General features: G+C 43.6%; 1 protein-coding gene and 1 non-coding gene across 7 annotated transcripts in view; one reads left to right on the top strand and one right to left on the bottom strand.

Annotated features, from left to right (window-relative positions):
• Positions 1 to 19,623, bottom strand: part of WDR31 (WD repeat domain 31) — a 30,286-nt gene extending 10,663 nt beyond the window's left edge. Inside the window, exons 1-12 of one of the 6 annotated variants that reach the window (XM_061163385.1) lie at positions 19,176 to 19,623; positions 18,296 to 18,603; positions 14,337 to 14,464; positions 11,813 to 12,003; positions 9,292 to 9,435; positions 8,727 to 8,859; positions 5,508 to 5,582; positions 4,436 to 4,580; positions 4,230 to 4,330; positions 3,026 to 3,093; positions 1,934 to 2,075; positions 403 to 565 (exon numbers count right to left, since the gene is read on the bottom strand). In XM_061163385.1, the coding sequence (XP_061019368.1) occupies positions 403 to 565; positions 1,934 to 2,075; positions 3,026 to 3,093; positions 4,230 to 4,330; positions 4,436 to 4,580; positions 5,508 to 5,582; positions 8,727 to 8,859; positions 9,292 to 9,407 (943 nt within the window). In that variant the 5' untranslated portion in view covers positions 9,408 to 9,435; positions 11,813 to 12,003; positions 14,337 to 14,464; positions 18,296 to 18,603; positions 19,176 to 19,623. Of the gene's footprint in view, positions 1 to 402; positions 566 to 1,933; positions 2,076 to 3,025; positions 3,094 to 4,229; positions 4,331 to 4,435; positions 4,581 to 5,507; positions 5,583 to 8,726; positions 8,860 to 9,291; positions 9,436 to 11,812; positions 12,004 to 14,336; positions 14,465 to 17,580; positions 17,720 to 18,295; positions 18,604 to 19,175 lie in introns of those variants that run through there. The other 5 variants (XM_061163387.1, XM_061163384.1, XM_061163388.1 and 2 more) reach the window with 5 other exon arrangements.
• LOC133071514 (U6 spliceosomal RNA) lies at positions 9,547 to 9,653 on the top strand. The gene has a single exon (XR_009696457.1). It is a non-coding gene; the product is annotated as a U6 spliceosomal RNA (small nuclear RNA).
• Positions 19,624 to 26,739: the final 7,116 nt, after the last annotated feature.

The following is a 26,739-nucleotide window of genomic DNA, read 5'->3' as shown; positions in this document are numbered from 1 at the left end:
ATCCTTACCCCACACCTCACCCCCACCTAACTGAGGCTCTCATTTTAGCCCTTGAACATGAATCTTAAAGTGGCAATTCTTATTTGCTTTTCCAGACATTTTGAGCATCACAAGTCAAAACATGATGAGGAACTACAGATAGAAATAATGAATGAACCAGATACATCTGAGCTTTTAGGAAGGCGTCTGTACAACATGATACCAGGGATTACATGGTGACAGCTCCTAGCCAGAGGTTGGACAGGGAGTCTGGTTTCTTGATGTCATCTCTTAACCACTACGGGAGTGGACAGTGGCAGGACATAGGTGACTCCATATATGCTGAGCAATGGAACAAAGAGTTTTAAGGAAACCTATAGGACTTCATGTATCTTTGAGAAGCACCAGAGGCAGGCTCCTTACCTCCAGTGTCTTGATTCCAGATCTTCACCTTGCAGTCATGTGATGAGGTAGCAACTGCAGGCATTGAGGCTAGAGCTCTGGGTAGAAAGATACAGGACGCAACGGTCTGGAAGTGCCCCCTGTACTCACAGATTCTGTTCCGTGTCTGCCTTAGGTCCCACAGCTGCAAAGTAATGACAGGGGCTGGCTTGCATACATATTTCCCAGCTTCATTCTCTAGTATCCTCTCCCCAGACTCTCATGATGCCCCTATTCCCTCAGCCCGCCTCCTCACACAGACACCCTTATCTTCACCCCTCCCAGCCATCCATCCAGTCAGGCAGTGACTATGTCTCAAACAAGCCAGGTTAAAGATGGTTTAACTGGGGGTTATTGCCTTCTTCGTTATCATGACAGCACCGTGAGACAGAAGAGGATAGCCTATTTTCTACTACAGCTCAAGAGCAGCCTTATATCAGCCTCTTGGCACCTGTGGGTCCCATAGGGACCCACAGTTAGGAGTATCTTCTCATAAGTATATACAGGGGCAGACCTTCTGATTTAACACCAAGACACTGACTCTGGGTACAGGAAGACCAGATTTTATAACAAGGGAGACAACAGTTCTGCCAGCCCACTCCTGTTGATACTAATCAGACTACACCTGGAGAATGATGTTCACAGACAAGAGCACACGGAATTGTGTCCAAAAAATAATGAAATCACTGGACACTGACTCGTTGTCCAAGGAACAATTGTAGAAGCTGGAAATGCAAATGCTTAGCTTGGAGAAGAAATGCTACATCAGACGCCTGGGATTCAACACTTCAACCTACCACTTATGAGAAGTGCGGTCTTGTACAAGAGATTTCAACTTGCCATGCCTCTATTTCCCCACCTGTAAAATGGGAACTATAGTAATACCAAACTCCCGAAATTGTTTTAAGGATAAAATGAGATAACGCACATGATGTGCTCAGCCCAGTGCCTTGCACGTAATAAATGTCCAATAAAATGGGAGTTGTAGTTGTCCCATTTGGATACTAGATAAATCTTTTAACTAATATTTTACAGTGAGAAATCCAAGGTACTCTGGAGAAGCCAAGGCAATCCATCCTGAAATTAACTGCAAGGAAAGGTATATGGGTTCAGGATGCAGTGGGCCCTTGACCAACACTAGAGCCCTAAACTTCCCAAAGAGCTTGAATTCCTTTCCTGTGACCATATGCTCAACAGGAACACATTGATTCTTCAAACAGGTCATCCCCTTTCTAAACTCTACTGGGATCAGGGACATTAGTAGGTGGTTCTGTGTCTAACGCTTTCCTATCTTGACTCCCATCACATTTCTTTTCTATGACCGATGCAGAGAGCTTAGGCAATGGAGTTTTCTTGAAAGAAGCATCCAGAATGCAAAGGCTCCCATACAGTATGCACTTGGAATAGGCCTGGGACTTAAGTAGAGCCTGCCTGTGTAGCCCAGGACAGGCAGGAGGTCAGAGGAAGTCATTTCTCGTCAGCACCCCAACACCTGGACCCCACAGTCTCTCACCGTGGCTTCACAGCCTTCCCCTCCAAAGCCGCTGCTGCAGGAGACACACTTGTGTCCATCCTCACTGACCGCGCAGTGCGTCTGGATGTGCTGCTGGGTGGGAAATGTATGAGCTACCTGCAGCCCCCGACTGTCCCACAGTCTGAAAGAAATTACGGCAGGGAATGAGTTTGCAGTAAATGTGCTGAAATGCACCTGTGATTGCCTGTGAACGCCAAAGTCTTGGCTCTTTGTGGGCTTTGACCAGTCAGAACAGAACGCTGTGATTTACCTAAAAACAGCAACAGGAACCAGATCGATCTCAGAGATGCTAAAGCTGTCAGGAAATAACCAAACTGAATGACATCTGAGTTCTTTCTATTTTGAGATCTAATTAATGGGAATTTAGACCAAGCATCTTAATAGTTCGAGTTAATTTGTTAATTTGGTCCTTTGGGGTACTACTCTCAACAGACGAGAGAAAATATTTCTGTGCCTGTGATTTAACAAAAATTTTTAAAGATACATATCACGATGGAGAGAAGCAAGCATCATTCCAGAACCACACACAAAATATTTATAGGCCTTGGCCAACTGACCCATGGGGTCAATTGGGGACCGTTTTACCTCTTGTCACAATTTTATTTTGTTATCTTCTTCCTACCATTTTCTAAGAAGAATCTCTTGAGATCCAATGTTTCTGGTCATTCTTTCTAGTCTAAGAAGGATTTACTTCATTTGACTTCCCTGATGGTGATTCTGAGGGCTGAGTGATTGAGAACACCTGGAGCCCAGTAAGGGCCACTTGAAGGGGTGGGACAAGTAAGCGACTGACCCTGAGTTTAATCTGAACCCGTTCTCACAGTCAGGGCTGTCAGAATCAGCTGCTTCTAAAAACCAGCCAGAACAAGCTGACCTCCTGCCATTCAACCTCTATCCAGGTTATCCGTGGGGCCAGATCAGAGAGATGCCAACACTAGCAAAGGGCAGAGGAGTGGAAGGCCCTGGGAGAGGCACAGCAATGCTGAGAAGCAGAGTAGGAACACAGTCAGGTAAGCACGGGAGCCACAGACCTTCACCAGAAACACCTTCACTGCTGCTCAGTAAGCCCACCTGATGGTTTTATCCTCGGAGGTCTGGAGTACGTAAGGTTCTTGGGGGACCCAGCACAAGTGAGTGACCTGGAAAAAGCAAAAGTTTCAAAACTTCTCCACACCACGCCATTCCTCCACTGTAATTTCTGTAAATGTCACTAAATAGCATCTCTGTCATCATTTCTCAAGGATGCTGAGCCTAGCACATCTGACTTAAGAGGGATTTTATGTGGTGCAGAGGCCCACTGGTCATGCTCGACCTGCAGCTTCTAGGTTATCAGCAGCAATGGAAGCAGCTGGACCAGGCGTGAGCCCCGAAATGCATGCAGCACTCTTAGAGTGTCTGAAACTCAAACACCGCTGGCCGAGTGGCAGCTAAGGAGAGCAGCCTCTGCTTTCAAGTGGGACCAATGAAACCCTAACTTGAGGCCTCCTCGGGTTCAGGAAGAGTGTCCTTGTTTCCCTTGATCCCTGCAGCCCCCTGCTGGATAGGCGTGAAACAGTTTTCAAAACAACCCAAGGTAACACGGTTTTCATTTCTTCCAGCAACCTGCACAAATATGGAGGGCACAGGGCAAGCACATCTTGCCATTGGCAGTTGTCTTCAAAACTTGAAAAGATCACACGACTAATGTCTGACAACCACTAAAGGACATTGCCATGTCAGGTGATCTAATTCTCCCCATTTTATAAATGAAGATGCTGAGACTTCAAGTAACTTTCTTGGGTTAATACAGCAAAAAAGTGATGTATCCATGTTTTAATCCCAGGTATGACTAACCTCATAGGCAGTGGAGTTGACATCAGTCTGCTACCGGAAAACACTGGTCTTCATAAGCAAATCAAATTACACAAATAGCAAAAGGTCATGCTTATTTCTCTGCATAATATTACATATACTGAACACATGATAAGCATAAACTGTGAGCTTCTGGAGGCCAGGAACCAAGCCCTGGGCCACTAACCCTGCTTCTAGCACAGTGCCTGGCCCACAGAAGATATGGAATAACTATGTTTTGAAGGCATAAGTGAGGACACCATTTAAAACTCCAATATAAACTAGTGGAGTTGTTCTCTGGAGCAGACCTTGGTTAGGGATGAGCAGTAATTAGGACCCAAGACTCTAAGGCCTGGTCATGGGGTCTCCACGTCTCTCTCCTGGGCTCCTCCTCACCCCAGGCTCCCTTCTGTTGCCCTGCTCGGGACCAGGTTTGAGTTCGTACCAGGTTCCTGGAGACTGAAGCACTCTCTGAACACCGTCCAGTCCCCACATCCCACAAGAGCAGGGTGTTGTCACGGGAGCCGGTACACAGTTGTGATGAATCTTAGGGAACAATGGCAGGAAGATGGTCCATGAGACAGACTCGGGACAGGGCTTTTCAGAAAGTACCACAGTGCTGGTGTTGCGAAGACGTTGGCTTTACCTCACCTGGACTCACGGTCAGTCCAGTGACCACCATGGTGTGGCCAGAGAACTGCTGTCTTGGCTGTGAGGAGTTCTGCAAGTCCCACATCATGACCATCTTATCACGAGAGGCGCTGAAGAACTGGCTTGATTTGTAAATACACGCTATCTGCTCAAAAGAAAAAAAAAAAGAAAGCTCTAATGTGCTTGTTTGGACGTTAAAAATGGAAAAAGCCTGGAGATAAAAGTGCCAGAGCCTGGTGTTCACTCTCAGTCTGGTTCAAAATGCACTGTATCTGGCAGGTAAAGAGAGTCTGTGCTGTGTGACTGTGGCTGATAACTTAGTCTCACTACGATGGAGTTTGCTTCTGAATTTTGGGTTCATGCAGGTGGACTTCAGAGAGGGGAGTTATATAATCTGACATTCTCTATCATTTTTGCTGGAATCTCAGTCTACTCTGTCATGCTCTTCAACAAATTAATTTTTATTTAACTGTTTCTATCTTTTAAAAAATGTCCCCAACTAGACTAAAAGCTTCCTCAGTATGGAGAGTTTGTCATCTTCTTGCCTAGAGTAAACACTTGGTAAGGCTTCGATACATGGCCCTGATGAGTTAGGACAGGGCGGGGGGTTGGTCTCAGCTCTTCTCTACTGACTACCTGTGGTGTGCTACGTGCTGAGTCGCTCAGTCGTGTCCGACTCTTTGCGACGCTGTGGACTGTAGCCCACCAGGCTCCTCTGTCCCTGGGATTCTCCAGGCAAGAACACTGCCATGCCCTCCTCCAGGGGATCTTCCCAACCCAGGGATCAAGCCTATGTCTCTTACATCTCCTTCACTGGCAGGTGGGTTAGCGCTACCTGGGAAGCTATGAAGGGCTTAACAATGAAACAAAAATGTGTGTTTACTACACCTGTAACTATAGCTGAGTGAATGGTTTGCTCTGGTGGGAGTGGGGCTTCACACGGTGACATCAAATGAAACCTCTGCATTTTTCCTTAACACTGAAATATTCAACCACTCTTACTACCTAGAGCTACAGGCATTCCTTTATTCAATTCCAAATTTCCTAGGGATGCTAATCATATGACAATTACCTTGGTGATTTCACGCTCATGTCCTTTGAACCTTTTCACCGCATTTCCAGTTCTCCAGTTATAGGCCACAACTGTCTGCAGAGAGTCATTAGAATATTTTAGCTTAACTGATTTTTTTTTTGTTTAGATGAAACAACAAACCTTTATCTTGTTCTCTACCTGATTTCTCCCTCTCTACCAAAGTTTCATTGTAGTGTCGTTCCTCATGCTCCCCTAGTTTGAGCTCTCAGTCTCTTCCAGAGCCCCTGGGCCACTCCGCTGAAGTGTCTGGGCGTTAATGATGGGTTTGGGATAACACTCCGCAGGGACATCTGGTTTAGATTGAGGTTCTGGGTATGGATGCTGAAGGAAAATCTATATGGGATTAGATTTTTTTTCCCTAGTTAAAAAAATTTTACCATCATAATCATTTTTAGGTATACAATTTAGTAGTGTTAAAAGTATATTCAGGGAATTCCCTGGTGGCCCAAGGGTTAAGATTCTGTACTTCCAGTAGAGGGGGCATGGGTTTGATCCTTGGCTATTTCAAATCCTAAAAGATGATGCTGTGAAAGTGCTGTACTCAATATGCCAGCAAATTTGGAAAACTCAGCAGTGACCACAGGACTGGAAAAGGTCAGTTTTCATTCCAATCCCAAAGAAAGACAATGCCAAAGAATGCTCAAAATACTCCACAATTGTACTTATCTCATACACTAGCAAAGGAATGCTCAAAATTCTCCAAGCCAGGCTTCAATAGTATGTGAACCGTGAACTTCCAGATGTTCAAGATGGATTTAGAAAAGGCAGAGGAACCAGAGATCAAATTGCCAACATCCACTGGATCATCGAAAAAGCAAGAGAGTTCCAGAAAAACATCTACTTCTGCTTTGTTGACTATGCCAAAGCCTATGACTGTGTGTATCACAAGAAACTGTGGAAAATTCTTCAAGAGATGGGAATACCAGACCATCTGACCTGCCTCCTGAGAAATCTGTATGCAGGTCAAGAAGCAATAGTCCAGCAATAGAACTGGACATGGAACAACAGACTGGTTCCAAATAGGGAAAGGAGTACATCAAGCCTGTATATTGTCACCCTGCTTTTTTAACTTATGTGCAGAGTACATAATGAGAAATGCTGAACTGGATGAAGCACAAGCTGGAATCAAGATTGCCGAAAGAAATATTAATAACCTCAGATACGCAGATAACACCACACTTAGGGAAGAAAGCAAAGAGGAACTGAAGAGCCTCTTGATGAAAGTGAAAGAGGAGAGTGAAAAAGTTGGCTTAAAACTCAACATTCAGAAAACTAAGATCATGGAATTTGGTCCCATCGTTTCATGGCAAATAGATGGGGAAACAGTGACAGACTATTTTTCTGGACTCCAAAATCACTGCAGATGGTGACTGTAGCCATGAAATTCAAAGACGTTTGCTCCTTGGAAGAAAAGTTATGACCAACCTAGACAGCATATTAAAAAGCAGAGACATCACTTTGCCAACAAAGGTCTGTATAGCCAAAGCTATGGTTTTTCCAGTAGTCATGTATGGATGTGAGAGTTGGACTATAAAGAAAGCTGAGCGCCAAAGAATTGATGCTTTTGAACTGTGGTGTTGGAGAAGACTCTTGAGAGTTCCTTGGACTGCAAGGAGATCCAACCAGTCCATCCTAAAGGAGATCAGTCCTGAATATTCATTGGAAGGACTGATGCTGAAGCTGAAACGCCAATACTTTGGCCACCTGATGCAAAGAACCGACTCATTTGAAAAGATCCTGATGCTGGGAAAGATTGAAGGTAGGAGGAGAAGGGGACGACAGAAGATGAGATGGTTGGATGGCATCACCGACCCAATGGAAATGAGTTTGAATAAACTCCAGGATCTGGGGATGGATGGGGAGGCCTGGCATGCTGCAGTCCATGGGGTCCCAAAGAGTCAGACACAACTGAGTGACTGAACTGAACTGGGGAACTAAGATCTCATATGCCATGTGGCACAGCCAAAAAAATAAAAGTATATTTACACTGTTGTGAACAAATCATACTTTTAAAAAATATTTATTTATTTGGCTGTGACAGGTCTTAGTTGGGATCTTCAATCTTCATTGCAGCACACAGGATCTTTAGTTGCAGCATGTGGGATCTAGTTCTCCGACCATGGCTTGAACCCGGGGTCCCCTGCATTATGAGCATAGAGTCTTAGCCACTGGACTACCAGGGAAGTCCCCATACTTTTCTTTAATTTCAAAAAATCTCATCCATAATCCCATCTGCCAGAGAGAATCATTATGAAAATTTTCTTTCCATCCTTTTTCCAAGAATATATTTTAGTATTTTGGTGTATTTTTCCCCCCTAAACAGGATTCAGAAGCATTCTCTGGCCCAGTCTCTGTTGTTCAGTACTATGACCTAGTTAAATTCCAGTTTCATAACATGCAAAACAGAGAGGCTAATTGTTGCACTATCTACCCCTCACAGGTGAGGATCATAGAAATATAAGTTCATATGTCTAGATGTTACAACAAAATGCTGCCAATTTAAATGATGTTATTATCAATTTCTAGATTCATCCTGATTTCAGAGGTGTTACAATGTGGAAACATGTGCATCTTAGAATCAGTGAAATACAGTATGTAAATGGAATCTGAAGATTCTAAATGGCTATTGAAAATTAGAGGCATTATTTATTATGAAAGAATCAGCATTTTTGCTACCAAGAACCTAGGTTGAGTTCTATGACAGATCCAAATACTAGGGAAATAAAGCAACCAAATTTACACTAAAAATGGGAGCAGTCTCGAAGTATTGGTAGATATTTTGGCAAAAGAGAGGCATAAAAGAGACTAGAACTTTCCTTTTGCTGATAAATAACTCCCGTGTGCATGCAGGTGTAAAAATGGATAGGCTAGAGTAATACTTGTCATCTATAAAAAGCATGTGGGTGGTCTTGCAGAGCGCTGAGCGTCTTCCCATTTAATCCTCAACTATCCTGGGTAGTTGGCATTACTACCCCCATTTAATAGAGAAGGAGCCTGAAGTTCAAGAAAATGAAAAGACTTGCCCAAAGTAACAGGAAGCAGTGGAGCAGGAATTTAAACCCAGCCTTTTTAACTCTAAAGCGCATATTTTTACACTATTCAACCCTGCTGCCAGAAATGCTAAGCCAGCACTTCCTTTCCAAACATCTGCCCTTCTCTGCAAAGAGCTGGTTTCCTGGGAAGCACTGCAAACCCCACCTTATCTTTTCCTCCGGAGACACAGAGGTCTGAGTTCAGAGCAGCAACAACAGAGACGGTATCCACGTGAGCCGGGCTATACTCTTGAAAGGCTTTAGTTTGAATCCTCTCTTCGATAAATCCATCTGGCCTGCTAAAGAGAGGATGGAAAATGAGGAGCCCCACGGTGTAGGGTGCACAGTGGAGCAAGGGGAAGAGAGTGTGGACTATAGGCCATGCTGAGGAGAAAGATAGAAAGGAGCCACACTGAAATCACCAGAAATGTCATTATTAACTCTGTAAATGCTCGGAATGAGTGAATGACTGGGATCTGACAAAAGAAGAAACCCAGAGTCTTTGCTTACTCTAGAGATGATTCCCAAAGATGTGGGAATCATCGCCACGGGGTCCCTCGCCATGGGGCTGTAGGCCCTAGCAACCAAGATGTTTCTTATCCAAAAGGAAACAGACCAAACTGACTGACCAGGGAGGGCATCAACGATGGCTCCGGGCCTTCTCTTTCTATAGGAGAGAACTGTCATGGGGCACAAAACTGGGGATCCCCCCCGAGGGCAGACTGCTGTACCTGTATCTGTAAGTGCCGTGTCTGAATTTGCTCTGCAGTTTCCCCATCACTGGACAGAACCTGCACGAGACCTTCTGGGGAAGAGCTCGTTTTGGATGGCACCTGAGTAGCAGCATCCCTTGTGGCTGCTGGAAGTTGTGTGCCCTGTTTGGTAAAAGGAATAATACACACTGTTAACTCTGTGAGGCACAAGAATGGTAGGTAGTATGGTTATGTTAAAACATTTTCTTTTTTTTTTTTAAAAAAGACTAACTGGTGCTCGCTTCGGCAGCACATATACTAAAATTGGAACGATACAGAGAAGATTAGCATGGCCCCTGCGCAAGGATGACACGCAAATTCGTGAAGCGTTCCACATTAAAAAAAAAAAAAAAAAGACTAACTGTAGGCATTTGGTTTTTCTCCTTTCCCTGCCTCACTCTTATGGCCCTGGGAAGGCACCATCCTTCCATACAGCATTTGCAGATAAACAAAAACAAAACTAATTTTAAAAATATTAAGATGCCCCCCAGTAAGTCAAACATAGAATTACTATGTGATCCAACAATTCAACTCCTGGGTATATAGCCCAAAGAACTGAAAACAGGTGTTCAACCCAAAATTTATACATGTCTGTTCAGAGCAGCACTGTTCACAATAGTCAAAAGCTAACAACAACCCGTGTCCATCAATGGATGAATAAACAAAACGTGGTTTATGTATACAATGGAATATTATTCATCCATTAAAAGGAATGAAGCACTGGGAATTCCCTGGTGGTCCACTGGTTAGGATTTGGCACTTTCACTGCCATGGCTGGAGTTCAATCCCCGGTCAGAAACTGAGATCCCATAAATTTTGAGGCAAGGCCAAAAAAAAAAAAACCAATCTACACCAGTAAGCTTCTTGGAAAAGAGCTTTAGTTATTCTAAAAGGCTATAACCTTCCTAGCTTGTGGGACTGCTATTAAATACTTTCCAGGGTCATGAGGTTATTCTGTAATAAGAATGAGATGCGGGAGACAGTGACACCAAAGGAGACAATACAGGTAATGATCTGACCAGCAGGTCTCAAAGTGTGATCTCAGGACTGCTGGGGATTCCTGAGACCCTTTCAGGGAGTCTGTGAAATCCTTTTTCCAACTATGTCTCTATGTGAGTCCTGACTTTCTTCTTATACTACAAACGACATACTGCAATAGATTTAATGCAGAAGCAGATATGAGAATTCAACTGTCTTCTGTTTAAGCCAAACAGTAAAGAGATTTGCAAAAATGTAAAACAATACCGCTCTCTTCCAATCAAACATTTTTGTGTGTTTTCAAAAGTATATTTATTTTTCATAAATTTATGTTTATGTGCAATAAGGTTTATTATTTTTAAAAGAGTTAATATGTAAATTTTTAAAAAATATCTCGGTTTTAATGTCGAGATCAGAATATGTGGCCAGCACGGACGTCTGATGGGACTGAAGGTACATGACTAGGACCTAATCTCAGCTACTCTGGGAAATGTTCGTCTGCTACTCAATTACCTGTCCCCTGAGATGGCAGAGGGTACAGGTGGGAGTACCCAGTCGCCATCTCTTCCAGGGCTCTGCTTAGAGAAATTCTAGGAGGTGAGTTTCTTATGGGAATGACAAGCCTACATAGTTCTAGGAAGAATAGTCTATAATGAGAAATAACAGTTAAAACTCTCCAAGTATTCTCCATGCAGGATCTTAGTTCCTGGACCAGGGATCAAACCCAGGCTCCCTGTAGTAGAAGCTTGGAGTCTTAACCATTGGACCACCAGGGAAGTCCCATATCATTATCTTTAAAAAAAACCCCACAGTTTTCCATTCTATGGAGGTCCCTCAAAAAAACTAAAAACAGAGTTGCCATGTGATCCTGCAGTTCCATTCCCAGGCATATATATGGAGAAAACTATAATTTGAAAATATAAATGTACTGTAATGTTCATGGCAGCACTATTTATTGATAATAGCCAAGACATAAAAACAACCTAAATGTCCACTGAGATATGAATGCATAAAGAAGATGTAGTACATATATACACAATGGAATATTACTCAGCCATAAAAAAGAATGAAATAATGCCATCTGCAGCAGTGTGAATGCAACTAGAGATTATCATACTTAGTGAAGTAAGTCAGAAAGAGGAAGTGATACTATATGTTATCACTTATACATGGAATCTAAAATATGACACAAATAAACTTACCTACAAAACAGAAATAGACTGACAGACAGAGAGAAGAGACTTGTGGCTGCCAAGGGGGCAAGGGGGAGGAATGGACTGGGAGTTTGGGACTAGCAAATGCAAACTATAATATATAGAATGGATAAACAACAGGTCCTACTGTATTGCACAGGGAACTATATTCAATACTCTGTGATAAACTATAATGAAAAAGAATATGTGTATATATAACAATCACTTTACTGTATAGCAGACATAAACACAACACTGTAAATCAACTATACTTCAACAAAATAGATTAAAACAAAAACAAAATACTTAAAAAACAACAAAAAACCCACCACAGTTTTCCAGAAGAATTTCAGCCTACATTTAAAAGCTGCCAGAATTGACGTCCTGAAAAGAACAGGTAACCAGTGAGAAATGGACTATTTCCTGCCATAAACAAAGGATGTCACAGTCATCAGGAATTGCAGCCATAGATTATGGTGAGCTGGTGAGTCCTGAGGAAATTCAGGATATGAAAAGTATCCTGCAGATCAAAGGAATAATTTCAGTGAGCCCAGACTCTTGCATCCTCCCATACATAGAAAAGTGCTAAATTCCCTAACTTGATGCATCTGGTTTTCTTTTTTGGTTTGTGTGTGTGTGTGGTTTTCTTTAATTAACAATAATTTTTTGATGTTTAGACTATCTGCCCTTTATTGCAAAACTCCTATATATCCGAGCTCACCCCCTCGCCTCCTTGGAATAGTTCTCTTGTTACTTGAGATGTTGCGTCCCAAGCATGGAAGTCCTAAAAATTCCTACCGAATAAAACGTAACTCTCAACTTTTAGGTGGTGAATATTCCTCAAGTTGACAAGGAACAGAAGCAAATGCAGTGGAAAGAACACAATGAGTGGCGTCAAGAGCTCCGGGCTCTGGGGCCAGGCTTGCCTCATCTCACTCGTGTCTTGTGGCATTGAGTTCCTCGATCCTCCACACTGTGCCTCAGCCTCCCCTCTAACGTGTAACATAGACACCAGATTCCAAGATTACTAGCAGACTGTATGCTCCACAAGAAGAGGGACTCTCACGTCCTTCTCTGTATTTCAAGCGGCTTGCACGGTGTGACAAACACATGTGTTGTGAAATAGCAACCTAAGGGCTCTGGATGTGAGAGTTGGACTATAAAGAAAGCTGAGCGCCGAGGAATTGATGCTTTTGAACTGTGGTGTTGGAGAAGACTCTTGAGAGTCACTTGGACTGCAAGGAGATCCAACCAGTCCACCCTAAAGGAGATCAGTCCTGGGTGTTCATTGGAAGCACTGATGTCAAAGCTGAAACTCCAATACTTTGGCCACCTGATGCGAAGAGCTGACTCATTTGAAAAGACCCTGACGCTGGAAAAGATTGAGGGCAGAAGGAGAAGGGGACAACAGAAGATAAGATGGTTAGATGGCATCACCGACTCAATGGACATGCGTTTGGGTAAACTCCAGGAGTTGGTGATGGACAGGGAGGCCTGGCGTGCCGTGGTTCATGGGATCGCAAAAAGTTGGACACAACTGAGCGACTGAACTGAACTGAAGGGCTCTTCTAGTTCAGACACTGTAGGGTTCTCTGTAACAAGCACACATGTTGCCAGATAAGAGCAGAGGGTTCTCAGAGGAAGAGAACCAGATGGAACTTCTTTGACATAAGAGAAGCCATTATAGGCCTAGACATTATGTGATCTAAGCCTGGCCAGAAGGCTTGCTCTTGACCACATCAAGCGAGGTCGCTCAGTCATGTCCGACTCTTTGCAACCCCATGGACTGTAGCCTACCAGACTCCTCCGTCTATGGGATTTTCCAGGCAAGAATACTGGAGTGGGTTGCCATTTCCTTCTCCAGGGAGATGATAAATCAATTGTAAAAATTCCCAGTTCTGGGGCTTCCTTGGTGGCTCAGGAGTAAAGAATTCCCCTGCCAATGCAGGAAACACAGGTTTGATCCTTGGTCCAGGAAGCTCCCACATGCCATGGAGCAACTAAGCCTGTGCATCACAACTACTGAGCCTGTGCTTTAGAGACTGGGAGCCGTGACTACTGAAGCCCGATGGAGCCTGTGCTCCGCAACAAGAGAAGCTACTGCAATGAGAAGCCCACACACCGCAAGGAGAGAAAGCCCGTGCAGCAACAAAGAACCAGCAGAGCCACATTCTTGAGCTATTCTGTAGGATCCAAACCCCGTCACTCACTCAACCGCAAGACTATCTGGTACTTAAGGAATGATGATGCTGACCTCTGCTGACCCTGCTGACTTAATCAACTAAAGCTGTGACTCTGACAACCTGTGTCCCAAATCTAGGCTGAACTCTCCCCTACTCAAGCCCCTCATGAATATGCATATCCACCCAAGCCCTTCATAAATATGCATGCACTCTTATCTTAAAACTTGCCCAGTTTTGCTGTTCTGAGAGACACAGTTTGGGAAAATATCCCTGTTCTCCCAACTTGCTGCAAGTTCTAAATCCTCTCTTCTGTTCTTTGGCTTGGTTGTGTCTTTGGCTTGACACCCAGCAAGAGGGGAATCTAGTTTTTCAGTTACCACAAATATGCCCCCAGGAAAAATTCCAAGATAGTTTTCAAAAAGCTTGCAGTGTTGTCCTGTTGTAGTTAGATAAGAGATTGCAGGGCTTCCTATCTGCCAACCTAACCCATTTTTAACACTGCCATCAAACTAAGGACAGATGCCACCCACAGATCTAGGTCACTGATGCTATAAATGGATTGACTCTGCTTAAAACTGATTAGATTTTTAGCTGGTATCTTCTGAGAGCCATACTTCCTATCTGCAGCACGGGACAATCTAAGGAAAAGAAAATCTTTAGAATTACTTACGCCCAAACCAGTAGGATCTTCTTGGTGAGCTGCCGTATTTGTAAAGCTGTAAACTTTGTAAACTTGGTGACCTGCTGCTTTGTAAAGTTATCCTTTGGAAAATAGTTCAGGCAGCCACTTCCTAATCTCTGTAATTAGTGAAAAGACAATTAGATTAATCTCTTCTCTAAGCATATGTTTGTACTGAAAGGAGATTTACAAGGTAAATAAGAAACTGTTAATTAAAGAGATTGTTAAGTGTCATTTCCCCTCACAAAGATTTATCTTGCAAAATTCAAAGATTTTATAACTTGTACATTTCTAATAATTAGGGAAACTATACCATGTTAATTATACAACTATTTTAAAATATGCAACATAGGATATATTTAAACTCATCATTAAATATTTTTATTTTACTCATAGTAAGATTTTCATTCATCAAAAATCTTCAGGAGTGACTGCTTACTTCCCAGCTTACTGTTTTTGTGAAAAAGGCAAATTCACCTATTTAAAATAATACTTTAAGTATGAATTTTTAAAATAATACTTTACGTAGAAAGAGTTTCTCAAAATCATCACATATAAACTCTTTATTTAAAGATCTGCAGAATATGGGCAGAAACATTTACTTGCTCAAAATTCTAACTAGGTAGAGCTCTTGACTTCTAGCCCAGAATTTCCACCATAAACATCTACAAAGAAGAAACAGCTTTACTGCATTTTAACAACTCAATTTTAAGAATTCAAATAAACTCTAATTATTGATTGACCTTATTCTAATTATTAAGAGCAGCACAAAATAGTCAGAATAATATTTCATTAGGCGCATTAGCCTTGAAATGAGGCCTAGGTCTGAATTACAGTTCTGCTTCGTTCAGTCTAGGGCAAGTTCCTGAACCTCTCTAAGTCTCAGTTTCCTATGTGTAAAATAGGATAATAACTCTATCATTCAGCTTCTGTGAAGATTAAAAATAGCACCTAGGGACATCTCTGGTGGTCCAATGAATAAGACTCCGAGCTCCCAATGCAGACGGCCAGGATTCCATCCCTGGTCAGGGAACCAGATCTCACACACCGCAACTAAAGACCCCGTGTGCCAAAACTAAGACCCAGAGCAACCAAATAAATCTGCTGTTGCTCTTGGTTAGTAGCTAGGTTGGGTCCGACTCTTTGCGACCCCATGGACTACAACCTGCTAGCCTCCTCTGTCCATAGGATTTTCCAGGCAAGAATACTGGAGTGGGTTGCCATCCTCCTCCAGGGGATCTTCCTGACCCAGGGACCAAACCCAAGTCTCCTGCATCACAGGGGGATTCTTTTCCACTGAGCCACCTGGGAAACCCAACCAAATAAATAAATAAATATTTTTTAAAACAGCACTTAAAATATGCCGAGGACTTTTTTAAGTGCTTTATATTTAACTCATTTAATCTATTCTACAAGCCTCTGAGATAGACGTTGTTACTATCTTCATTTTGCAGGTGAGAAAAGTTAGGCACAGAGATGTTAAGTTACTTGCCCAAGTTCACACATAAGTTGCAAGTAAGTGTCCTAGCTGAAACTTGTGTATAGGCATTTGGACTCCAGGGGCTTTGCTCCCTACCAGCTTACTATACTGCATCTCTACAAAAGCTAGTGTATTTCAAGCTCTTGGTTCAAGCTGTAGATTGTTAGTAACAAATAATGACTACCAGAATGGTTACTGGATTGACAGAGACAGCCATGCTAAAAGCGGCAGTTTTCATTATTATTAATTCTACTCTTAATACACACATATTAAACATACATTACAAATATACACAGAGAATATACACATCTGAAAGTGAGTCTGGAGTATATTAAACTGAAGCCAATGTCTCCTGATCAGAGTGACTGATCACACTAAGGCTAAGAATTCATTATGTTAGATATTATATGAAAGGAAAGGATGCTCCCACTCGCTCAGTTGTGTCTGACTCTTTGCATCCCCACTGACTGTAGCCTGCCAGGCTCCTCCGCCCATGGAATTTTCCAGTCAAGAATACTGCAGTGGGTTGCCATCCTCCTCTGGGGGACTCTTCCTGACCCAGGGGTTGAACCTGCGTCTCTTGTGCCTTCTGCTTTGCAGAAGGATGCTTTACCAATGCACCACCTGGGAAGCCCAGATATGATACAGCAAGGTGACTTAAAATCTGGAGAACAAAATATATGTGCTTGGATAATGTCCATGATGCTGTAGACTAAGAAATGAAAACACTATTCAAGTCATCTGCCATAGTTTATATTGTGAACCTGCAGTACACTCGAGAGGAAGGAAAGTGTCTTATTCGTTTTTGTATTTGCACTTTAAGCATGGCCTAGGAAAACAGATGCAAGGCAAATATCTCTTGAGTGAATGAATGAATGGAATACTAAGGTGGGAGAGCCTGCTTGCCAAGCTTTTTTTTAAGGACCTAACAATATATGCGTACATGCTAAATTGCTTCAGGTGTGTCTGACTCTTTACAACCCCGTGGACCATAGCCCACCAGGCTCCTCAATCCATGGGATTCTCCAGGCAAGAATACTGGAGTGGGTTGCCATGCCCTCCTCCAGAAGATCTTTCCGACCCAGGGATCAAAGGCATGTCTCTTACATCTCCTGCATTGGCAGGCGGGTTCTTTACTACTAGTGCCACCTGGGAAGCCCCCAATAATATTTGGGTCCTTTAATACTGTCCAATAACAGACTCTCCAGGTAGCAGTTACCCTGACCCGTTCCACATATCAGGCCTAGAAACACTACAGAGGACTTGGGAAACCCTGTAATTCAATACAGCTCTCAATGTTTTTGTTGGTTCCAGGTCGAATGAGGCCTAAATCTGAATTCTAGGACCCATTTCTGCCCCCAATCTACTCCCCAAAGGCCTTTAAGATCCTCAGTGGTCACTCTACTTTTAAATTTTTATCTCATTTAATTTTTTAGCCTCACTGCGGATCATGTGGGATCTTAGTACCCTCACCAGAGATCCAACCTGTGCCCCCTGCATTGGAAGCATGAAACCTTAACCACTGAACTGCCAGGAAAGCCCCTCAATGGTCACTCTAAACATAATTCAGAGAATTCTCTTTTAACTTTCCAGCGCAACACTTCTTGGTATACTCCAGAATATTTCCACCTGTCACTTCCCATGAAGAAATTGGGACTGGAGGCTCAGACGGTAAGGAATCTGCTTGCAATGCACAAGACCCGGGTTTGATCCCAGGGTCAAGAAGATCCCCTGGAGAAGGGAATGGCAACACACTTTAGTATTCTTGCTTGGAGAATTCCACAGACAGAGGAGCTTGGGCGGCAGTCCACTGGGTCTCAAAGAGTGACTAACACTTTCACTTTTTTCCATTTCCGAAGGTCATACAGGGGTGAAGCTGGGGCAATGGATCTTATTCAGCTGGACTCCTGGTCCACTGTTCATGTAAATGATGATTTAATATCCCCCTCCTTCTCCCCAAATCTCCTTCTGCACTCTTCTAAACTACACTCTGGAAGACCAAGGAATCTAAAACCAAAGCTCAAACAGAAACAAAACCACAGGTAGAAGCAAGTAGGAAATGGTCCGATATGACCTTCTAATGGTACAGGTAAGGGAAAGAGAGTCTCGGAGAATAAGAGGGTCTTGCCCAAGGTCACTTAGGGAATCAGCACTACGTCAGAACTCCCAAGGCTGCCCCAAATTGTGGGGACAAACTCTGAGCAGTTTTTCCTTTCAGATCACACAAATGCCCTGCGCCTCTTCTAAGCGTTTGGCCAAAGCTTATTTTTGATGAGGCTGGGGGGTGGGAGTGGATGGAGGGGTGTTCACCCAAGACTGGATGACGTAAGGCCACCCAACCCAACGCGGGCCCCGGGAACCCCCTCCCCGCTTTGGCCAGTCGGGCGGCTTCGGCTCGGAGAGCGCGAGGGTTCCCACTTCCCCTCCAGTCAGCTGCGCCCTTTCCTCCCTCCTCGAGCTCCATACCCACCGGAGGGCCGGCCGGGCCGGGAGCTGAGGCCCAACGAGGACGCCGAACCCTACGGCGTCCACAGCCTCCAGGCTCCGCAGCCTCCGCGCCTCAGCCCTTAGCAACGAAGTGCGCGTCGCTAGGTCTGGAGTCCTGCGAAAACCCTCCGGGCGCCCTCGTCAGCCACTGAACCCGGGTTCCGCTCGCAGGACGTCTCTCGGGAGCTGAGCCGAGAGCGCCCCGCCGCCTTCTTACTGCAACACTGCGCGGACGAGGTTCCAGAAAATAAGATTAAGATTGGTGGTTCAAGACCACCAATGCCAGATAATCTGTATAATACAAGGAAACCAAGTTATCACTGTAATAGCCACGGAGAAAGCACTTAATAAATGTCTTCTTTTTAACTATTCATTCAGATAGGGATGTTGCTTTATTTCTTAGGAGTTTTCCCTGATTCCACTCAGGCAGAGATCCCTCCCTTGTACATTTCTCCAGGTCTCAGACACCCCTATTCCTTTTAGTCTTTCTTTCATCAAACCTTTACAGCCCAACACCATAGCAAGGAGACCCTGGAGTACTTCTTGAGATCCAAGGGGAAGATGGTTCTAGAAACTAACAGCAGCTACAAGACAGTTTTTGTAGTTGCAGTTGAATTTCTTCTAGATGAGAGTCTTTTCATCTCTCTGTTCCTAGTACAGAGCACAGGATTTGCTCGTGGCGTGTTGAATGAATGAACAAATGAATGAATGGCAAGGACCCTAGTCAACATTTCTTTTGCACCCTAATAGGTGCCTCCTGCACTGCTGATCTCCCAGCAGAACTGCCTTCAATGAAAACTCGTGCAGTTTCTAAAAGTTAGGGATCTGTGGGATTAGAAGTTGAGATGGTGAGGGAAATTTACCTTCATGGAGTGTCAGGGCTGGCCATGGAGGTCTATCATTGGACCCAGAGAGGGAATCCCGTCCAAGCCTCTGCATCACAGTTCCTCTAGCCTCTGTTTAGGCTCCCTCAGTGACGATACATTCATTACTTCATCTGTCAGTGGTCTGTTGTTAGGAGACTTCCTCCTGACAGGAGCTGGGATCTACCTTCTTGCCATTTACAACACTGATCTTTGTTCAGAGCCGAGGACTCTGCCTAGAAACTTAATCCCTCTTTCTCATAATAGCCTGGCAACTTTCAACCAGGAGAGACTGATTACTTTGCCTGAGATACTAGACTAGGCTCAGCGCAGCTACAGAGTTGACTTACCAGATCCCTCCCTGCCTGGTTATATGTTCCAGCTCTGAGTTTGCAGACCTCCTGGAAGCTGCCTTAGGCTGAAGGCACCAGAGATTCCCAAACTGGTATCTCTAGCCAGACTTCTCCTTAGATCTGCATATCCACCTACTTCCTGCCTATTTCCACCTAGATATCTAAAAGACATTTCATCCTTGACATGACTCACACTGGAAACATTATCTTCCCCCCAAACCTGTTCTTCCTCTTTTCTGTCTGAGTACTGGGCACCACCATTCATCAATTACCTAAGCCAAAGGATCTAGGAGTCATTTGTAATTTCACCCTCTCCTCTGTGTTCCAGAACAATCCCCAAGACTTCTCAATTCTGACTCCTAAATATCCGAAAAATAAAAATCTCTCCGCTTCTCTCTACCCACCACCCTGCTTCAGGCCAACATCATCCCAGTGTGATAGATTAAAAATAAAATGGCCACAAATTCTTTGTAGCTTCTCCTATCAGAGCTGGCCTTGTAACTTGTTTGGTGAGTTTATGCCTCAAAAGGCCAAGTAGTAAAAAAAAAAAAAAAAAAAAAAGGCCAAGTAGTTTCTGCTTTCACCTTTTTGAAACACTGCCACCACAGGAAGAAGCCCAAGCTAGCCTGTTTAACACACAGGGCCCATCCAAGAGATAGCACCAAATGCCAGCTGGATGACTGAGACTATTTTAATTTTTAAAAAATTTTTCCTGTGCACCACATGGCATGTGGGATCTTAGTTATCTGACCAAGAACCAAACTTGTGCCCTCTACCTTGGCAGTGCAGAGTCTTAGCCACTGAACCACCAGGGACGTCCCTGAGTGAGGCTATTTTAGACCAACCAGACCCAGCTAGGCAATCACATGACTGCAAACACATGAGTAAACATCAGAAAAACAGCCCAGTTGAGCCCAGCCCAATTTGCCACCCCAAGAACTGTGAGCAAATAAACAGCTATTATTTTAAGCCACTAAGCTTTGGGATCAAGATTATCGGGAGAAATATCAATAACCACAGGTATGCAGATGACACCACCCTTATGGCAGAAAGTGAAGAAGAACTAAAGAGCCTCTTGATGAAAGTGAAAGAGGAGAGTGAAAAAGTTGGCTTAAAGCTCAACATTCAGAAAACTAAGATCATGGCATCCAGTCCCATCACTTCATGGCAAATAGATGGGGAAACAGGGGAAACAGTGGAAACAGTGGCTGACTTTATTTTTCTGGGCTCCAAAATCACTGCAGATGGTGATTGCAGCCATGAAATTCAAAGACACTGCTCCTTGGAAGGAAAGTTATGACCAACCTAGATAGCATATTAAAAAGCAGAGACATTACTTTGTCAACACAGGTCCGTCTAGTCAAGGCTATGGTTTTTCCAGTGGTCATGTATGGATGTGAGAGTTGGACTATAAAGAAAGCCGAGCGCCAAAGAATTGATGCTTTTGAACTGTGGTGTTGGAGAACCCTCTTGAGAGACACTTGGACTGCACGGAGATCCAACCAGTCCATCCTAAAGGAAATCAGTCCTGGGTGTTCATCGGAAGGACTGATGTTGAAGCTGAAACTCCAATACTTTGGCCTCTTGATGTGAAGGGCTGACTCATTTGAAAAGACCCTGATGCTGGGAAAGATTGAGGGCAGGAGGAGAAGGGGACAACAGAGGATGAGATGGTTGGATGGCATCACCAACTCAATGGACATGGGTTTGGGTAGACTCCAGGAGTTGGTGATGGACAGGGAGGCCTGGCGTGCTGCAATTCATGGGGTTGCAAAGAGTGGGACATGACTAAGCAACTGAACTGAACTGAAGCTTTGGGATGGTTTATCATACACAGAAGATAACTAATATCCAAACTCCTTCATCAGGTTCTGTAAGGTTTAGAATATACTTTATCTTTCGGTGTCATCTCCCACCTCTACCACCCATACTATGTGCTTCAGTGGTTGAAACCAGTTGCAGTTCCCTGACTTATTCAGCTGTCATTTGTGAATCCTTGCACAGGTGTTCCCCTCTGTCCAGAGTCCTTACATTGATCACCTGTCTCTGTCTACCTCACTATCCTCAGCTTAAAGGCCATCTCCCTCTCTGCTCACAAGTCCTCCCCACCATACCTCTCTTCCTCCAGACTGAGTTAGCCATCTTTCCTTTGTGCTTGCTAAGCCCCCATACTTTCCACCATCTAGCATAATTTTTCATTTTCTTGTCTTTCTCACTTTGGGAGTTCCATGTGGGTAGTAGCTGATTGATCACACCTGGATCGATTGCTTGTGTTAACACAGCATCTTGCATAGTGCTGCAATAAAACTCTCTACTATGATGTAGTGTTCTGTATCTTCTCTGTACCATCTTCTAGTCCCCAGCCACTCACTTGTGGTTATTGAGCACCTGAAATGTGGCTAGTGCAACAGAAGAACTGGTTTGTAATTATATTTAATTCTAACTGTGTGTGTGGTGGGGGTGCTCCTTCTGGGTGGGTCTGTTCATTAGAAAGCCAGACCCTGAGCTTTAAGACCTTGGTATTTAAGAGTAATTGTCAGGATTTTTTTCCTGCCCTGTTGTTTCTTAGAATCTGTAGGGTTGTGAAACACTTTTTTCCTTTAGAGAAAACGAAGGTATAGCATTGACCATTTTATGGATCTTTAACATTTAAAAAAAAACATTGTCAGGTTTTCCTTACAGGTTATGAAGATCTCTTATGGATTATAAGATAGGCACTAGACAACTATTATTTTGAACCACTTTTCTTTCCTGTGAATAATATTAGAATTTTTTTAAAATTTTGTGTTGAAGTAGAGTTTATTTACAATTTAATTTTAACTTTAAATTTTAGTACCCATGGTAGTACGTTTTTGTGGCTATGGTATTGGGCAGCTCAGTTATGCTCATGGAATATTTTTGCCTTGGTTGTATTGTTTTCCTTTTTTTCTTTTTATTTATTTATTTATTTTCTTCTTTTTTTTCTTTTCTTTTTCTTTTCCTTTTTTTTCTCTTTTTCCTTTTTTTCTTTTTTTTCTCTTTTTTTCTTCTTTTTTTCTCCCAACTGTGTAAGAGGTCTTTTCAGGAGAAGACGACTTTTGTCTTCCCAGAAGACAAAGCCTCTACTTTGCTCTATGAGGCAGATAGCAACCCCAAACCACAGACAGGCTGGGACCTGCGCAGGCCTCAATCCTTTTTTTCTTTTTAAACAGCCACTTCTGGTCATTATATTCACTTCTTATCCGCCAAATACCGATGCATATAAGGATGGAGGTGATCCTTTATGGTGTTCTTTCCCGGGGTTGTATTTCTTTCTTTCTTTTTTAAATCACTGAGTATTTTTGAATAAAAAAACAAGAGCTGAAGTCAGTCATGGACAGTCAGTTAAGACACAACGTAGAATGCTGTGGATGTAATAAGGCAAAGTCACATACTGCCTTTTTCCCCCTGACCTTTTATCCCCTTAGTGTAACGATGCTAGTGCCTCTAATTCTGCCTTATATAAATATTGATATAAACCTAGTTCTTGGCTTTTTACTGCCTTAGCTGGTTATTCTCTCCTGGACTTGTCCAGTTTGATACTGTCTCTCCTCTGAAGTGGGCTGATCCTGAGAGCCTTCTGGAGACAAGACCTGGTCTCATGCAGTCCCTTCTTGGATCTCTTCTGGCCAGAGTGGAGAAGACTGTCTCTGCTCAGAGGCCTAGACTTCACCACATGGCACCCATGTGGTCTGAGTCTGTCATTCAGCAGTGGCAGATGGCCGAGCCCCTCTTAGAGGTGACAGTTGAGACTGGTTATGCTGTGAATACATCACAGGAGAAAAGAAACCACAGTGCTGAGAGACTTCTTGCCACTCCTGGAAACCATGCAAGCCCCAGTCAGAGGACTTCCAGCTCTGACATCAGAGATAGGCAGGCAGACAAGGGCCACCGCTAAAGAGCAGGCCTTTGGGATAGTAAAGGCCGGGGATAGTCCTTTTCAGTAGAATTTTCTCAAATGTTCACTGCTGAAAAGTTAAAAAAAAAAAAAAGACCAAAACCAAACATCATAAACAAATGAGTGGAAAGTTAGATTACAGAGCAGAATGTACAAATAATCCCAATTTTATAAAAAGAAATACATTTCCACCTATGTCATACAGTAGGAGTTAATTAATATTTGATCATGTGTGTGGGGATCTGTAAAATATACTTGTGGTGCTGTTTCAGGATGTAAATTTGTTACAAGGAAGGACTGACTCCATGTTGGATCTGTTTACTTTAACCTTTGCTTCCTGTGGCTTTCGTTCACTAAAACTATATTGTCCATACCTAATGGAGGGGCTTCCCTGGTGACTCAGATGGTGAAGAATCTGTCTGCAATGCAGGAGACCCAGGTTTGATCCCTGGGTTGGGAAGATCCCCTGGAGAAGGGAATGGCTACCCACTGCAGTATTCTTGCCTGGAGAATTCCATGGACAGAGGAGCCTGGTGTGTTACAGTCCATGGGGTTGAAAAGAGTTGGACATGACTGAGCAAGTAACACACACACAATGGCCTGCCTCAGGAACCCTATCCCTTTGCCTGAATGTTAAACCAAAATGACTTTGTTTAGGACCCTGTCCATTTGTGGATGGCTACAGGAAGGAAGATATTAATACATCCCCTACCCGAGGCTAGCTATTCCAGGAGATATTTGTAAGATTAATGGTCTTTTTTTAACTTTACCTCCTCACCCTTACTCCCATCTGTAAAATAACCTGGCATCCAGACCTCAAGATGATGGTTATTTTGAGACATTATTCTGCCATCTTCTTGGTCTGCTGGCTTTCTGAATAAAGTCGTATTCCTTACCTCAACACCTCATCTGTAGATTTATTAGCTAGTCCTCCATGAGCAGAGCGGTAACAAGTTGTACACAGTACAAGCAATAACACTGTACAGTTCTTTGGCAAGGGGAGAGAGCAGAGTTCATGGCATAAAAATAAATTTTGCCCTTGCTCTTCCCTCTGCCTGGAAAGCTTATTCCTCAGATACTCTCACAGTTTGCTTGCTGTCTTTATCTAGGACACATTTCCAGTGCTACAGCTCCAAGAGACCTCCTCCTGCATCCTTTCTAGATCAGCACCTCCACGAAGCCTTCTTTCCTGTGATTTGTGAGTCCTTTTCGTCCCTCTTATCACTTACCAACATTACCTTACATACCCATTTATTTGTCTGGGAGAGTAGGCTTTGTTCTTCTTTACAGTTGTATCCTCAGTGTCTTAAACACAGCCTGGCACATAGGAAAGTGCTCAATAAATCTGTTAAATGACTAAAATGTAACAAAGGTTACATTCTTTTCTGTCCCTAGCTCATCATGTCCTGCCTAGCCCTGAAGTTCAAATTCAGCGCTCCCCTCCCCCATACTCCCACCAAGGTTCCAGAGGTCACCTTAGAGTGGTAGCTTTCAAACTTTTCTGATCATGACCCTCAGAAAAATATATTCAATCTCCGGTGCTCACACCTGCACATGTATATGTCACTGAAACAACCTAAACACCCTCACTGTGAGCATTGTCTCCTACTTTCTCTCCCCGTCTCCCTTCCTGCTAAAAGAAAGTCTCTTTCTTTCTGTTTCACTTTCTTTCTTTGAAGTTGGTCTCCGCCCCTTCTTGGTTGGAGACCACATACCAGTGGGTCACCACAGCCTTAGGGCAGTGTTTCTAGGAGTGGTCAGAGGGCTCATTTTTAGCCTAGTCTCAGGACAACCACCACAAATGCAGATTCCTGGGTCCAGGCCAGACTGGTAAATGAGAATCTCCCTGGGAAGCCTGTCTGCTTAACCACTCCTCTTCCCTGGCCGCCTCAGGTAATTCTGTGGTCTGATTTGAGAGCCACGACTTGGGAGATTATGAGTATCCTTAGCCTTCTTGGGGACAAGTGTTGTTGGGCAGGGAAGGGGTTAATCCTCCAGTCCAGTCCAGCTCAGCCCCTGAGGGGTGGATCAGATGATACCAATTTTATAAAAGTAAATCGTTCCCACCTAAGCCCCTTGCAATCTAGTCCCTCTGCCTGGGAGCACTTCTGGGAATTCTGTCTCTGCTTTCCCGCCTTTCCCTCCTAGGGCCACCATAGCTCTCGGGCCACACCCAACAAATGGGTCCCACTTTCCCCGAGGGCCTCAACCCCTCCTTCCTCCTGCTGCTCTCCACAGTCTCTTTCTTTCACACAAAATCACCTCCTTCTGTTTTCTTTGCTCTTACCATAAGATTCAACAGTCCTCCCCTCCTTCAGCCCTTAGAATAACAACAAAAAATTACCATGTCTATGGTGGCCCATTTCTGTCTCCATCCCCAGAAGTATAATCCCAGAAATACTATGATGAGGCCTTCACCCTTCCACTGGGATGCACTACAAACTTCTTTTGATGCCAGCAATACTACACCCCTTTAGCCAAACAACCTCACACAATTTACATTTCGAAAACTTACTACAAGTATATTTACAGATCCTCACATGCATAGTAAAACATTAACCCCTAGGGTATGCTATACACCCAAGCTAAGCACTCTGCAGGTAATATCTTATTTAATTCTTGAAGCAGCCCTCAGGGATAGATACTATATAGCCCCCATTTTAGAGATGAGATAACTGAAGCACTAAATAATCTGACCAAGTTTCCATAGCTGTGAACTGTAAGCGGTGTAGCTCTGGGGCTGAAGCCTCAGGGGCTAACAGAAGGGAAGGATTCTCTTTTGTTCTTAAAGCTGTCGCTTAGAGGGGCCTTGGGGTCGAAGTGCCTGAGCCCCAGTGTGAAGCAGGGTATAGTGATGTGCCTCTTTAGGATTTTGTTCTTACAAGTGTTCAGTTGCTGGACTCAGAATACTGTTTGTCACGCAAGGACTGCCCCTTCTGCCTTTGACTGATTTCTCTCCTCAGTCCTCTGCCAAGACCTCCTAAAGCGGAATTTGGGGGTTCAGAAATTGCACTCTGCCTGTATGCCCAGGAAGATCGGTCTGGATCCCCTGCAGAGGTTTCAATTTGGCCTTAAATTCCTTGATCAAATCCTAAGGAAAAAAGCTCCAAGATGGCTCAGGTATTGTTAACAGTAGCTCCTTCTAGGGATGGATTTTTCATCCAGGTGCTTATCTGCACATTCTATTTCCTTCAATTAAGATGGATTACTTTTTTCAATACTAGTTAAACATTTTTTTTCAAATTAAGAAAACTTGGATATTATGACTTCGGGGAAATCAGCCTAACACAGATGG

This window comes from Dama dama, chromosome 16, assembly GCF_033118175.1.
Source record: "Dama dama isolate Ldn47 chromosome 16, ASM3311817v1, whole genome shotgun sequence".
Lineage (NCBI taxonomy): Eukaryota > Metazoa > Chordata > Mammalia > Artiodactyla > Cervidae > Dama > Dama dama.
This window is presented reverse-complemented; position numbering and strand designations above follow the sequence as displayed.